General features: G+C 44.2%; 1 protein-coding gene across 4 annotated transcripts in view; it reads left to right on the top strand.

Annotated features, from left to right (window-relative positions):
• The window catches only part of Chka (choline kinase alpha), a 57,744-nt gene that overhangs the window by 27,820 nt on the left and 13,262 nt on the right, over positions 1-16,662 (top strand). For 2 of the 4 annotated variants that reach the window (XM_046445001.2, XM_046445003.2), the window contains exons 3-4: positions 6,133-6,186; positions 13,543-13,656. In XM_046445001.2, the coding sequence (XP_046300957.1) occupies positions 6,133-6,186; positions 13,543-13,656 (168 nt within the window). Of the gene's footprint in view, positions 1-5,137; positions 5,168-6,132; positions 6,187-13,542; positions 13,657-16,662 lie in introns of all 4 variants that reach the window. The other 2 variants (XM_046445004.2, XM_046445002.2) reach the window with 2 other exon arrangements.

Consider the following 16,662-nt stretch of genomic DNA (forward strand, 5'->3'; position numbering starts at 1 on the left):
CAGATCCCTTTCTTCTGTTTCCTCAGTAGAAAATGACAGACATTGAGTAATTCTAGACATTATTGGGCCTGAACTTGAGAATTTAATTGAGGTACTTCGGTTCTTCCTTCACATCTTTCAGCATTGTGGGAACACGCAGAAACACACACACAGACACACACATACAGACACCCACACAGAGACACACACAAAGACACATACACACAGACACACATACATAGACACACACATACAGACACATGCGCGTGCGTGCACATATACTGCAGTGTATCTAGTAGTAGTGTAGTAGTTCTTTTGGTGAGAGTTAGCAAACTTTCTTTCCTTTTTCCTTATCAGTTAGTTGCTTTTTGTGGTCTTATCCGAGCTGGATGCCCATTTTCTTCATGAAGCTTAGCAGTGTTGACCTGACCCTACATGGAATATACCAGGCCAGAGAGGTCACAGCTCACTTCCTAGAAAAGGGTTGTCTGCAGGTCAGCCCTTGGGTGCCTATGTGGAAGTCCCAGCAGGCTTGGGTCAGCAGGTTGCCTTCATCAGGCATGATTCTGAGAAGGTCCTGAAGTGGCCTTCTTGACCGGGCTTTCGCTCACCAGCTGCTGCCTTATGTGGCCTGGAGCCTTTTTGAGGTTCTGGTTTCTTATCCATATTCATCAGATCTTCCAGTTTGAAGTTGTTAATGTTCCAAAAGATCAACTCATAGAATATTCCTTGGAAATGTGGGAGATTCTATAGAGACTACCATCAAATATTAGAAGTCACTTTTCTATTTACATACTTGTGATTCATATGTGCTCATGAACGAATCACATAAGCTCCATTTTAGTTCACCTTTTTTTATTTTTTGTGGTGCTGGGGATCGAACCCAGGGTCTCAGGCATACTGGGCAAGCACTCTACCACTGAGCTACACCCCCAGCATAAGCTCCATTTTAAATCATTGTGTATGGATCTCACATTTTAATGTTCAGTAAAATATTTTCAGAGAATACTGTAAGAAATTATAAAATCAATAAGTATAGGATGTTTTCTTTCCTTCTTATACTTATTGATACTCACCTGAGGTGGACCAGATCTGCAGCAGCAGCAGGAATTAGGCCAGGGTTTGTTTATTAATTTTTAAAAAATTTTTAAATTTATTTTTTAGTTGTAGATGGACACCATACTATTTTTTATTTTATTTTATTTTGTATGTGGTACAGAGGATTGAACCCAGTGCCTCATGCTTGCTAGACAAGCGCTCTACCACTGAGCCACAACCCCAGCCCCAAGGCCAGGGTTTATGACAGAACCTTCTCTTCTAGAGAGTAGAGCATGATTGAATAAGCGGGTGGCTATTAGAAGCCTTCAAACTAATGGATCCCAGTGCTACTCCAGGACCACAGGTCACAGTGCCTGGCATTCAGGATGCAGCTTCCATCACTCTTGGAGGATTGATAGCCTGGGAGTTGTTGAGGCCTCAGCTCAGGAGGATGGTCCTGGGTTAGTGGAGAAGTGGATTGTTTTCCCAGCCAACCTTCACATGCTCTAGAAGTTGAGTCGGGCCAGCAGTTGAATTATTCAGTCATCCTTCCATGGGTCTCACAGCATTTTTTAAAACCCCACAATTTATGTTTTATGGAGAGTCTGTAAAAGAGCTCCTAGCTAAATGATCCATGTAGCCCTCATGTGGTGGGGAAAGGGTGATGGAGAGAAGAGCATGTCCTAGGTGAGTTTGTGTGGTCATGCCTCGACTCACTTCACTCCTGCAGCTACCATCGTGTGTGACATAGTGGTTATTTCCTTATTATGACATTGCCTATAATTGGCAGTGATTTGATATCTTAAATAGCATTCCCAGTTTATTGTGCTGGTTGATGATGTGTCATTCTTTGGGTCTGAGTTACCACTTTTCCCAGCCTGTCCCAGGAGCAGCTCATGCAGTAGTGGATCTCTAAAGTCACTTTAAAAATGGCTCAAATAATTATGTGCTGCTCTTGCTGATTTATTTATATTCATACACCCACATCTAAGGAAAATTGATGTGCTGCTTTGTTTAATCTCACAAATGGGGTTTTATTATAGTCATAAACCCTCTTTATTATTAATAGAGGAATCTTTTTTTTTTTAATATTTATTTTTTAGTTTTTGGCGGACACAACATCTTTGTTTGTATGTGGTGCTGAGAATCGAACCCGGGCCGCACGCATGCCAGGCGAGCGCGCTACCGCTTGAGCCACATCCCCAGCCCAATTATTAATAGAGGAATCTTTTATTAAGAACTTAGGCAGCTAGGTGCAATGGTGAATGCCTGTAATCCCAGCTGTTTGAGAGACTGAGACAGGAGCATTCCAAGTTTGAGGCCAGCCTTGGAAACTTAGTGAGACCCTGTCTCAAAAAATTGAAAAGGATATGGGGTGTAATTCAATGGTAGAGCATTCCTGGATTTAATCTGGCATTGTGAGAAAAAAGAAAGAAAAATAAGAAATGATTTTATTTCTGCTGGTGCCTAAAGATCTTGGATTTCTCAGCCTCCAGAACTCTGAGAAATAAATTTCTGTAGTTTATATAGGAAAAAAAGACGGAGAAGGAGAAGGAGAAGGAGAAGGAGAAACGAGAAAGCCAGTGACAGGATAGCTTTGTCTTTTTTTTTTTTTTAATTTATGTGACAATTCACCTATTTCAGGTTTATAATTCAGAAGTTCTCAGTATATTGATAAAATTGGGTATTTTTTAACATATTTTCAAGATGTTTTAATTTCTTTTTTTTTTAATATTTATTTTTTGGTTGTAGTTGGACACAATACCTTTATTTATGTGGTGCTGAGGATAGAACCCAGGGCGTGCACATGCTAGGCAAGTGCTCTACCGCTGAGCCACAACCCCAGCCCAAGATGTTTTAATTTCTTAGGTCTTGAAATTTCTGTTTATTTTCAAAAAAGTGCTTTATTCTGAGTAATTTCAGATCAGAACAGAAGGAGGCAGAAGAGTGATAAGCCCCAGGTGCCCATTATCCATTTCTCTTGGAGGACAGCCTTCTTGCATCTTTTCATCTATTTCCCCAGGGATATTTTGAAGCAGGTGCCAGCATTAAATCGTTTCTTCTGTAAATATTTCAGTCTATATCTATATAAGATCATTTTTTAAAAATGACTTATATAATGTTCACAAAAAAAAAAAATTAGGAATGGGGTGTTTGCTCAGTGGTTAGAGCTTGAGTTTAGCATGAGCAAGGCTGGGTTTGATCCCTTGCAGAACACACACACACACACAGCATTATTTAATGTTAAAAAAACAATGTCTAAATTCTAATAAGTGTAAAACATTTTAGTATTCTAATTTATAAAATAAAATTTTTATTAATTTGCAAGTTAGGAGAGTTTAAAGTCATACTAAATATTCACACACTATATCTTAATATCTACTTCAAATAAATTTTTACCACTGACGTAAAATTCCACAAGTCCCCAAATATATTTTTCTTCCCATCTTCCTGGACAGGATCCTCTGACCTCTCTTTTGGCCAAGTGAGTGGGTCTGTGCCTGGCTCATCTAGGAGCAGGCCTCCGCTCACCTCTCCACAGTTGTTTCCCTGGCTTGAGGTTTCTTGGGCCTGCTCTTCTTGGTTATAGCTGAAGGGCACCTGTGCATTCTGTACTGAGGAAACAGAACATGGGGTTGATACTGCAGAAGTCCATCTTGCCTTTGCGATGGTGCTCTTATTACTGAATAAGTCATGCAGCCATTGGGGTGGGATGGGACTTCTGGGGGTGGGAAGAAAATGAATGAAATTTACCTCCACTTCTGGTGATAACATGTTAAAAAGGAGTGGTCTTGGAACTTTGTAACGGATTGTTAGCCAGTTTGTAACCTGGGATGAGGCGATTTGCTTTTGAGAGCACCATTTAACAGGGAAAAGGACTTCTGTTAGCTAAATAATCCATTAACTGTATCTCCCTAAGAAGATACAGTTAGAGCAATAACAGCATAGGAATAACCATAGTTGTTTAGAATTTTGTGCAGGTCAAATCCCGTTACAACAAAATTTAGTAATATATCCAAATGTTACAACAAAATTTAGTAATATATCCAAATTCCTTATTTGTCTTAAAAGCGCTTCATACAAAGCGTTAGTATGTAATATGTCTGATTATAGAATTTAGGCTTAGGGTATGAGCAAGGCTGGGTTTGATCCCTTGCAGAACACACACAAAGGTATCGCTCAGGGGGAGGGCACTGGCCTAGCATGTGCGAGGCTCTGGATTTAAACCCCAATCCAGACGACTCTGTTCTTAGCTTTCCTTGGAGAAAAAAGCATGAGGACTTTTTAAGGGCATTTCAGCCCCATTCAGTGTTCTAATTAACACTGTGTCTAGTTTCCCCACTACTGGGAATGTGGATGTGAACTTGCATGGTGCTGGGTTGCTCCTTGGAGCTGTTTGCTTTGTGTTTCACGGTGCCAGTGCCAGAGTATTCCTTGATTCACTTAGACCAGAGCATAGCAAGCATCAGAATTTGCTTGGTACTTTCAGGGTAGACAGACAATCAAAGGTGAAGTCCCTGTTCAGGAACTTACAGGCCACCCAGGAGAGATCACGGAGGTGTAAGTCTAAGGGAACAGTGCAGCCGAGGGAGCACCCTGCAGTTAAAGGAGGGAGTAGAACTTCATGATAGCCAGTAGCTCCTCCTCAGTTTATCTCGTCATCCATTGACCCCTCTCAGCAGATGGATAATGGCATTTTTGTAATATTTTGATTTTTACGGTGTTCACTGTAACGGGATTTAACCTGTAGCATCCTTTCATCAGAGAAATGCAGATTACACAAATGAAAACATATATCTTCATTGTACTTTCTGTACTTTGTACCAAATGTACTTTAAGCGTATGTTCCAGATGTTAGTGAATATGTATAAGTGCAAGCATTAGAAAGCCTTTAGCAGATAGCTTTATGAACATGGATGTTTGTTTACTTTTATACTGAGTAAGAAAAACATGTATTGTTTATACATAAGAAGCATTAAGATGTCTGTGGAATGCTATTCCGTGTATGATGGGAGAGAGTGGTTGCTGTAAGTCACAAGGATTTTGAATGCTGCTAGAGTAGCTGGTGTTGCTTAACGTGGCATTTTTTTCCTGTCCACACTTTCCACCCTTGGTACAGGTGTTTTTGATAAAGCTGTGGAATGGAAAGGTATGTTTTCATGGGATGTTCAAGATCTGTTACCTTAAGTTACCAACCTCTTCTTTTAAAGAGGTTTCCTTTATAGGACTCCTCTTGGGTCTGGCTTACACGCAGACTTTAAATATAACATAATTTTAGAGGCAATAGAGTATGAAATTTTGACATTACCCTTAAGTTTCTTACTTTACTTTCCCCCAGTCCCTCATTTAAGGTTCTATGAGGGTTTAAAGCACTTGGGGTGGGGGGCTTGCTTTGAAGACACATGCTTTGTGCCGTGAAGAAAGAATGTAGCCTCAGAGCTGCTTATGGAAGTTGGTGATCTAGTATGTTGTTAATATTGCCAATAATTTGCAATTTCATTGAGGAAAGTAATGTAAAAGTAACCTTAATATATTAGTATATAAGAAACTTTAGGGACTTTGTTAACTTCACCCTGTCCTCTTTTTGCTGGAGCTGTGACCAGCTGCACCAGCAGGGTTAGTCTGGGGGAGTGCCAGGTGTCCTGCCTGCACAGTGCTTTCTTCTCTTGTCCATGCTCTGTGCTAACCACAGCCATCCGTGGGTGGATTGATACCCCAGTCCTTGCGGTTGGCTTGAAAGAACCCCATAACTAAATTAGCGAGAGCCTTGGCCTGCACTTTTCTTTAGAAGGCTCAATTGGAAGAATACTATCTAGTGACTTTCCTCTAACAATGAAATTGTGAAAGGTCCGAGGGACGGCCATGAGATGCACAGTTCTTTGGTCTCAGTGGCACATCCCTTTTCTTGTAAATAGATAAAGCACTTTCCAAGGCATTGGTACTAGTGCTGGAGGCTGCTGGTGCCTATAGACTACGCCAGTCCCACGGCGGGCTGAGAAGCCCTTGTTAAAGATCTGTGGTGTTCATAAGCCCTACTGTTCTGGTGGTTGCAGAGTTAGTGTCTGCTCAGTGTTCTCCATCTCACCGGAAGTGTTTGCTTTTTCTCATTCATAGAGGTCCTGTAATAAAGAGGGATCCGAACAAGCTCAGAAAGAAAATGAATTTCAAGTAAGTAATTCAGTCTGTTCTGCACCTGCATGAGAGGTGAACCAGTGTCAGCCAACCTCGCTGTGCTGCAGTTCTGCAGGGCCTCTTCACTGCCCTTGGAAACACCCTCACCTGTCCTCCTTAGGGGGAGAGCTCTTGGTGTATTGGGAGCCCCCTCACTGAGACTGAGCAAGCAGTGGGGGTTCCTGGCCCCTCTTGAGGGTGCAGATGGTGGAAGTTTGATGTCTTTATGGCAGCATTTTCTACACGAGTGTCCGGGGTGCAGAGAGGTAGAGGATTGGGGTGACATTTGTGTGTAATGCTCTGATGTGGGGGCAGCTGGCTTCCACTGCTGCAGTGTGTCTCACCCCTTTTCTTAGTTCCCATGCTTCCCATTAGGGAAGCTGGTCAGTGCCCAGTCATTTTAGTGGTCACTCCATTTTCTGGGGAAATAGCAGACATTGTTCCAGGAGGAAAAGGTCCCTAGACTCAAGAGACTGTGAGCTAAGCTGACCCCGCGTCTACTGAAACACATGCAAGCAGCGGGTTTGAGGTTGTCACCACATGGAGTGTGGAGGCTTAGAAGTATAGAGTCTGGGGTGAGGATCTCCATACCTGGAGTGAAGTGTTTTTTTTTGTGGTGTTCTTTTTTTTTTTTTTTTTTTTTAATTATTTTTGGTGGTGCTGGAGATTGAACCCAGGGTCTTATGCTCTACCACTGAGCTACATCCCCGTCCCATAAAAGTGCCTTTTAAATGCTGTCTTCCATATATGTATACTTATCATGAAGGGGGCAATTGTGTGCACAAGAAGGGGGTCAGCATGACATGATCTTCCATCTGCCTTGAGATTCTAAACTTCTGGAGGTGGGGGGTCTTGCTGCTTCTCACTGTCTCTTTGCTGCTTGTAATAGGGCGCTGGTTGCAGGGAACCTCTCAGGCACATCCACCCCTCCTCCTGGTATGCATGCACTTTATTGTCTCCTGGACTGTCAATCCAGGGCCTCCTCTTCCTCCTCAAGGCCTATTGGAAAACCTCAGGGAGTGTGATTTTGCATATGATCCTTTGAGGAGAAGGTAGGTGGTTGGCAGTAAGAGTGGAGCAGTTGGTTTTGTTTCCTTATGGAGCCCCTTTGAGTCACCCATCCTGGCTTGCAGAACCCCTTTTCTGAACATTCATTCAGAGCCTCACTGTCCCACAGGATCTTTGCTCATGGCCCTAGGGCCATCTATCACCTCTCAAGTGCTTCTGTGCCACAGGTGGAGCTGGTGTCTTCCTGTTCGTCCTCTTCCCTGCGTCTAACCATTTCTCCTCCATCAGGAACCCCTGTCCCTTTGAGGCTCATGCTTTGTGCTGTCAGTCCTCCCCAATGGTAGCTCTTGTCTCTGGGCTTGCCCATTACTTGTGTGTTGGAGACCCAAGTCCACAGCTCAGTTTGAATCCATTCTGGTTCTCTGGCCTCTGCATTCTGACCTCCTCATCTCTAACAGTCTTTCCTTCTGTTCCTCCTGTTATTTGCTCCCCTGGGAAACTGTGTCCCTTATGGCAGGCCAGCTTCAGTAGCCCGCCCGGGTACCTCTGCAGCTATCTGGCTGCCATCAAACAAACCTCCATTCCAGAGGGTGGGTAGCAACTACCCTCTCACTCCCCACCAGCCCTCCAGTCTCCTCATGTGTTCTGCCTAGCTGAGCACCTAGCTCTGCTGCCACACGTCTTGCCTTCCACGTGTTCTCAACTTTCTCCTCATGCTTCCTGTCACGTGCTCCTCTAAACCCCGACCCTGCTGAGCCCAGCTACTGCCACTCCTTCTCTGTGCAGTGTCCAGGCAGCCAGGGCTGCTAGAGAAGAGCCACACAGTCGGAAGGGTGGTCTGGTTCCAGGGCTGTGGTGCCCATCCTCAGGGGTGCACCACTGCCTGGGACCTGCTCAGGGTCTCCAGGAGGTTAGGCTCTGCTTCTGTATTTGGGAGGTCTGTTCCAGAGCTGGGTCTCCTTTGGACCTCCCCGTTTCAGAAAGTAGAACCTGGTTCTTTGATGACTGCCAATCTCTTGTCCCTCATCTGTCCACCACAAGCCCTCTGCATTGGCACTTTTCACTGACTGTTGCTACTGAAGGATGTTTGTGCCCCTTTCTTATTTGGACCTGACTTCCCCATTCACTGTCCCCTTCACTTCCTGGTAACAGGGCTATCGGTGGTAGTGCCCTGCCTGCTCCCACCATTTATGCTCTTGTTCCTGACAAGATTTCTCTTTCCTTTTTAAAAAAATATATTTTGATTTTTATTTATTTTTATTGGGTGGGGTTTATGTTGCTGTTTTAGTCTTGAAGAGTAGAAGCCAGAGCCCTGGGAATGCAGCCCCCAGCAAGTTTTCTTGAGACAGAATCTGTTGTCTCTGCTTTCTTACTTCCCAATCTCCTTTTTCAGAAAAGAGATTTGGAATAAATAATAAACATAGTACAGAGTTTTCCCAGGCACCCCTTCCCTGGTTTCCCCGAGGTTCTCATTTTACACAGCCAAAGTACGGTGATCGAAACCAGGTCCTTGAGTCTGCTGCGGTAGTACTAAACGCAGACCTTATTGGAATTTCAGAAGATTTTTCCCTGATGTTTCTTTTGTTCTATCCCAGGGTTTAGTCAGAATCCCAACGTTGCATTCGGTGGTTTCTGCTTGCTCTTTTTCAGCCTATACCAGTTCTTCTTACTTATTTACAGTCTTGATACTTGTGAAGAATGCCTGTCAGTTACTGGAGAATGTCCCCTCAGTCTTGACCCCCTGCTTCCTCGTGCTTGGAATGAGGTTATACAGAACTTTGGTGATGTCTTCTCCAGAGGCTCACCTGCCATCATTCTTATTTCTGGGTGTCAAGTGTTTTGAATAAATGACCCAGTGTAGATGAAGTGAGAGTCCATTTAAACCCCTTGCTTCTGTCCCCTTCAACTCCCTCCTCACTCCTAGTCACCCCTTCTGACATCATCACTCAACTTCCACGTTGCCAGATCCAGTGTCCTCTTTCCTCTCTTCCTGTTTGACCCTTAGTACCATTTGACACAGAGCTCCACCCCCTCCTCCATGATGGCAGGTGTCTCACCTCCTTTGCCAGCACCCCCTGCCCCATTCCTCTTCCTGCTATCCAAATTTAAATCAGTGGATGGAGTGGCGGGTCATGTGACCCTCTAATGGGGTATAAAATGTATGCATTTATTTTTTTTGAGTTGTCAGCCTTGCTGTGTTGCCCAGGCTGGCCTTTAAGTCTCTTGGGCTCAAGTGATCCTCCTGCCTCAGCCTACCACGAAGCTGGGGCTCTAAGTGCCTAAGCACCGTGCCTGGCTTCTTGGCTTTTTGAAATGAAATAGAGTAGAGAATACTAGGAAGCTTGCCCTGATGTGAGGGCGTGTTGCTGTGTGTAACATCTGGTGTGTGTGGAGGTCGATGTGTGGAGGCCTTTTGCACTGCGGGGACAGTCAGTTTGGAAGCCATTGCCCTAAATGTTGGGAGTTCTCAGTCCTAGCACTGGTTCCTCCTCTTTTGTGCCTGGGTGAGCTTGTCTAGTACAGTGAGTTTTGTTTTTTGTTTTTGCTTTATTTTTGGTACCAGGGATTGAACCCAGGGGCACTCAACTACTGAGCCACATTCCTAGCCCCTTTTTTAAAAAAATTTTTTATTTCGAGACAGGCTCTCGCTAAGTTGCAGAGACTGGCTTTGAACTTGCGATCTTCCTGCCTCAGCCTCCTGAGCCACTGGGATTACAGGTGTGTGCCACCGCGCCTGGCCCTTTCTTATTTTTTGAGACAGGTTCTCACCAAGTTGCCCCAAATGGTCTTGAGCTGACTCCCAAGTAACTGGGATTACAGGCATGCCCAACTAGGACTTGGCACTCAGTTCTTCAACCCAGGTTTTTCCCAAGCCCAGCCCTCTGCAAGGTGCTCCTGTCCGCTTCTATCCCCTGATTCCCGTCCCCCCTACACTCTCCCCTTCCCCTTCCCCTTCCTTGAGTACACCAGACTCCCCTGCCTGAGAGCTGCTCATGGTTCCCCCTCACCCTTTGGGCCTCCGTAGACCTAGCTGTCCTGTCCCAACACCCTTCTGTCCCTCTCAGTAAGCCTGTCTGTGGTCATGTTCACTCATTCATCTGCCCTCTCTAGAACGTAAGATCTGCAGGCACAGACCTGATGGTATTGCTCTTTGTGCTCCTGGTTACTCGGCACAGTGCCAGGTACACATTCATCAATGTGCCTGGGGTAAATGTGTGAATGAATCTTTTTTGTGGGGAGGGTACTGGGGGTTGAACCCAGGGGTGCGTAACCACTGAGCCACATCCCAGTCCTTTTTTACATTCTATTTTATTTTTTAGTTTTAGGTGGACACAATATCTTTCTTTTTTATTTTTATGTGGTGTTGAGGATTGAACCCAGTGCCCCGCGCATGCCAGGTGAGCGCACTACTGCTTGAGCCACATCCCCAGCCCATTTTTACATTTTATTTAGAGATGAGATCTTGCTAGTGTGGTGAGGCTGGCTTTGAACACATGATTCTCCTGCCTGTCTCCTGAGCCACTGGGATCATGGCTAGCCCAGGGTGTGACATGAAGGTGTGGACTTAGTCGTGCCTGTTGGCCCACTCACTCGCTCTCAGTAGCCCGCAGGAAGGGCCTGGAGACCAGTGACTCAGAGGGACCACAGGCACCCTCCCAGCCACTGCCCTTCTTGCTCATGTCTGGTCTTTTTTTTTAAAAATTTTTTAGTTGTAGTTGGACACAATACCTTTATTTTTATTTTTTTATGTGATGCTGAGGATCGAACCCAGTACCTCGTACGTGCTAGGCGAGCGCTCTACTGCTGAACCACAACCCCAGCTCCCATGTCCGGTCTTTCTGTGCATTGTTTCTGTCCATAGATCCTGCCCTCTACACACTGTCCCCACCCCTCCTGATGGGCACAAATACCAAATTGTGGGATTCCATGAGAACCAAGCTTTGTTTACACTTTCAGAACAGCAGGAAGAGAACTGGGAGGTTCTTTAAGTCTTTGCTCATCTTCTCAGTACAATTTCTGGGCATGCATTGATTCAGCCAGTACTGAAGCAGAGTCTGGGCAGCGTGTCAATCCAGGTCCCACGACAGTGCTGCCCTGTGTAAGTAATGTCAACCATGATGTGCAGCATGCTGAGCCTACTGAGGTGTCAATCTACCTGTGGCTCCATTTCAAACTTTCAGGGATATTTCAGGTTGGATATATATGTGTTAGATGTATAATTCCCACCATAATATCCTTCATCATGATTACTTTATCATTTTTTTAAAAATATTTATTTTTTAGTTGGACACAATATCTTTATTTATTTATTTTTATGTGGTGCTGAGGATCGAACCTAGGGCCTTGCATGTGCTAGGCGAGCGCTCTACCACTGAGCCACAACAGCCCTACTTTATCATTTTGACAAAAAGTTGGGCTGGGCTGGTGGCATGTGCCTGTAACCCCAGTGGCTTGGGAGGCTGAGGCTGGAGGGTCACAGGTTCACTTAGCAAGGCTCTAAGCAAGTTAGTGAGACCCTGTCTCAAAATAAAAAAATGAGAAAAGGGATGGGGATGCGGCTCTGTGGTTAAGTGTCCTTGGGTTCAATCCCTGGTTCAAAAACAAAGGTGGGGGAGTGGAAAACATATTAAATTCTGACAAAATTCTGGATACCTAGACAAAAGAAGTCCTAATTCTACTCTCGGAAGTGATTGGAGAGTTAGAATTTCGTGGGAGAGTCTACAGATGGCAAAGGGTTACGAAGACTCACCAATGGCAGATCGCCTGCTCTGGGAGCCAAGGCCAGATCCTCTTGTCCTACAGTGCCCAGGTTCTGTTTGCTTTTGCATTTTATACAGTGTGGGAGGTGCCCGCAGTCCCCAGGACATCAGGGTGCACTGCCCACAGCAGCAGTTGAGCAGATATGGAAGCAGAGGCCACTTTGCAAGCCCTGGGGTGAGCTTCCTTGGAGAGTTTCTCCAGTGCTGGACTTGAGGTCAGACAGGGCCCAGAGTGACTGTGCCTTCTGGTCAAGTGTGCTGTGAGGATCCGTGAATGATGGGGATTAGGTATTTTGCCAACTAGAGAGATTGGTATTGTCTGTCTTTAAGGGTTTAAGCAATAAAACCTGTTTGATCAAATCCTGCTCTAAAATCTATTAATTTGATCAAATCAGTGCTCTATCAGTGTTGTTCAGTACAAACAACTGTAAATTAATGAATAATGAAGATTGAGCCTCACAAGGTGATGGTTATACCATAATTGGCGGGGATTACTTACCAAGAATTCCACTTTGCCCACACAAGGTAGAAGTGACTGAATGACTCTTTGTGGTCTAATGTCCTTTGGAAGTAGCCTTTCTTTTTTGTTAGCTTCTCACTGTAGCATTCTGTCACTGCCTAAGGAACTTGTCTTCTTAGTTTCTCAGCTTGTTTTTGTAATGTGAGTGCTTTAAACAGTGTTCTCTGGGCTCATGTTCCCCCACAGCACACTCAGGAAGAGATGAACCAGAATCATCTGCATATACTTGCTGGTTCCTTTCCTTAATCAGGTCAGCTTAGAAACTCAGTCAGGACCCTAGGAATCTCTATTTGTGCAAGCTCCTTAGGAGACTTGGGACTCCGGGGTGGAGGGACTCTTCCCCATTCTCCACACTCAAGATGGAAACTCTCAAGCTGCATTTTACTTTTGAAGGGAAAAAGACTAAAGAATGAGTTTGAAATGAGACAAAAGGAAGAATTTTGAAGGCAGAATGATTCTAGATCCCACGTGACTCACAGGACTGCATGCAGGCTTCCTAGAGCATTTAGCAAGAAGACCAGCATCACAGGAGGAGCAGGTCGGGAAGAGGGCTGAGGCTAGAAACCCAGGAGGCTGCGTGCCAGTCTGTGCTTTGCACCAAAAAACCGCACACCCCAGACCTAAATCAGGAATTCTCAAACTTATTTGGTCTACAGAGCAGTTTAGAAGGCAGAAGGCCTTTGGATCATTTGCTTCCCTGGGACTGTCTGGCACAAAACAATTCAGCCCTCATCAGAGTGCACAGTGGTGTGTACTTTGCTCAGAGGCCAAGGGCGAGACTCATATCAGTTGTGAATTAAATAGAAGCCATGAAATCTCAATAGATGTTTTCTATTTTTGGACCAGTGACCTAAATCAAACTTGAATTTTGAATCTCATGTAGTATAATGCTTGCAAGCATGGGTCCTACAAATGCCAGGACCTGTTCCTTCATATTTATCCTGGGGTGATGATGGTGCCAGTCCGTGTTTCATCATAGTGGGAGGAGAGGAGGGTGCTGCTCGTGAGATGCCTGGCATAGAGCAGGCACTCAGTAAACACCTGGTTTGTTGCCCTCTGTTCTAGGGGGCCGAGGCTATGGTTCTGGAGAGCGTTATGTTTGCCATTCTCGCAGAGAGGTCACTTGGGCCAAAGCTCTATGGCATCTTTCCCCAAGGCCGATTGGAGCAGTTCATTCCGGTAAGATGTGTGTGTGTGAATGGTCAGTTGATGTGAGCCGCAAACAGAGGTGGACTCCATGTCTCAGCATGGAGAGAACCTGATGCTGTGGCTTGAAGTAAGTGATTTTGTGACCTGTTATTAAACTGAATTAGAAAATATATATAGACACACAGATTTTTGTTTGTTTGTTTGTTTTGTTTTTGGTATATCAGAACCTGTTTCTTTCCTACAAAGACATGGTCATTCAAATTAAAAATATATGTGAGAGTCACCTTTGCATCATCCGGTAAGCTTTCCCCTTTCCCTTAATCCTTCTCACCTTCTGAGGCCTTCTTTGGCACCAGGAGTAAACCCAGGGTGCTTAACCACTGAACCACATCCCCAATCTCTTTTTTTATTTATTTTGAGACAGGGTCTTGTTAAGTTGCTGAGGCTGGCTTTGAACTTGTGATCCTCCTGCCTCAGCCTCCTGAGCTGTTGGAATCACAGTTGTGTGCCATTGCACCTGGCCTGGGGCCTTCTTTTAGAAATTGCTGGTGGAGCATCTGGGCTCCCAGCACACCTGTCACGTCTTCTTTCCCTTGTCTCCAATATCTTCCCTTCACTTTGGCTTTTCCCTGTTAGGGTCTCTCCTGCCCTGTCCTTCTGCTCCCAGGTGCCGAGAGGTTTAGAGGCCTTACTTAAATCCTCTACTTCCAAATAGTCAGGATTATTTTCCATTTCTTGTTGTCTTAAAGCTTTTTTGGTTATTGTTTTTAAGTTGTAAATGGACAACAGTACCTTTATTTAATTAATTAACTTTTAAATTTGGTATCAGGATTGAACCCAGGGGCACTTAACCACGGAGTAATTTATATATGTTAGAGATGGGGTCTCACAGCAACAGGACACAGGTTGTGGCATCTGTGGAACTGATCGCAAGATCCTAGAAAATTTTGCACACTTTGTACATATCACCTACTACATGGTGGAGTTTTTTTGTTTGTTTTTTGTGGTGCCAGGGATTATAACTGAGCTACTCCCCAGAATTCCTTTTTATTTTTTTATTTTGAGACAGGGTCTTACTGAATTGAGACTGGTCTCAAATTTGTGTTTCTCGTGCCTCAGTCTCCAGAGTAGCTGGGAGTACAGGTGTGGCCACCCTGCTCAGCCTGACAGCTTTATCTTATTCTTCTTCTAAGTTTACATATTGTTTGCTTGGTTCAGTTTTTTTGTTTTGATTTGTTTTAATTTTGAAACAAGTTCTGATTAAATTGCCCAGGCTGGTTTCACAATTGTGATTGTCCTGCCTCAGCTTCCTAAATAGCTGGGATTATAGGTCTGCGCCACTGTATCTTACTTACCATAGTGGGTTTGTCTTTTTTTAAATGTACTGGAGATTGAACCCAAGTTGCTTTACCTCTGAGCTACATCCTTAGTCTTTTTTTTTTTTTTTTTTTTTTTTAGAGACAGGGTCTCACTAAATTGCTGAGGGCCTTGCTAAGTTGCTCAGGCTGTCACCAAACTTGCGATCCTCCTGCCTCAGCCTCCCAGTTGCTGAGATTACTGGTGTGTGTCGCCATGCCTGTTGAGATTTTAAAAATTTCTGTTAAAATACTAGGTTGAACCACATAAAACTGTAGTAGACTGTTTTTGACCCACAGATATGTCAGTTTTGTTTGATTCAGACTAATATCATACATCATTTTTAGGGGCTGGGGATGTGGCTCAAGCGGTAGCACGCTCGCCTGGCATGCGTGCAGCCCGGGTTCGATCCTCAGCACCACACACAGACAAAGATGTTGTGACCGCCAAATACTAAAAAAATAAATAAATATTAAAATTCTCTCTTAAAAAAAAAACAAAAACAAAAAAACCCATCATTTTTAGTTTTACTCTTGGCCACTTCATTGGATTTTTTTTTTTTTTTTTTTTTTGGTTAGGGGATTGAACTCAGGGGCACTCGACCACTGAGCCACATCCCCAGCCCTATTTTGTATTTTATTTAGAGACAGGGTCTCACTGAATTGCTTAGTGCCTCATAGTTGCTGAGGCTGGCTTTGAACTTGTGATCCTCCTGCCTCTGCCTTCTGAGCAGCTGGGATTACAGGCATGTGCCACCTTGCCTGCCCACCGCATTAGATTTGAGGATTCTGTCCTTTTTGATTCCTGTAGCTGTCTTTCAAAGGGTCATGTGAGATTAATGACTCCTAAGAATAATAGTCTCCATTTCCCTTTCTGACTTTTGAGGAAGGAACAGATACTGATATTTGTCCATCTTTTTTTTTTTTTTAAAGAGAGAGAGAATCTTTAATATTTATTTTATAGTTTTCTACAGACACAACATCTTTGTTTGTATGTGGTGCTGAGGATCGAACCTGTGCCGCACGCATGCCAGGCAAGCACGCTACCGCTTGAGCCACATCCCCAGTCCAGATTTGTCCATCTTTGAGGAGATTAATTTTTAAACATTTAAAAAATATTTTTGTAGTTGTAGATGGACAGAATGCCTTTATTTTATTTGTTTATTTTTATGTAGTGCTGAGGATGGAGCCCAGGGCCTCACATGTGCTAGGCAGGCGCTCTATACTGAGCTGCAGCCCCAGCCTGAGCAGGTTAACTTTAAATTTTCCACAGTACAAAACAAATTACAGCCACGTGCTGCATAGCACTTTAGTCAACAGTGGACTACATGTATGACAGTGGTCCCAGGAGATTATGATGGCATGGAAGGATTTTTTTTTTTGCTGTGTGACATTGTGTCAGAGTTGAGCACTCTACACTCTACACATTTGTGGTGATGCTGAAGTGAACACTGTGCTAGCAGTCACATTGAATATACTTTTATACATGCATATACAGTTATGTGCAGCACATAATAACTTCATAATAACAACTTAGGCTGTTACTGGTTATGTATTTACTATACTATTTATTGTTGTTTTAGAGCTTCCACCTTCTACTGAGAAGACACTGTAGAGTGTGCTGTAGGCTGGCAGCAGCCTGCCCCCGCCTGCCTGCCTCTTGTGCTTGATCTAATCTGGT

This window comes from Marmota monax, unplaced genomic scaffold (genome assembly GCF_021218885.2).
Source record: "Marmota monax isolate L192 unplaced genomic scaffold, Marmota_monax_Labrador192_F-V1.1 WCK01_AAM20220418_F8-fsc00038, whole genome shotgun sequence".
Classification (NCBI taxonomy): domain Eukaryota; kingdom Metazoa; phylum Chordata; class Mammalia; order Rodentia; family Sciuridae; genus Marmota; species Marmota monax.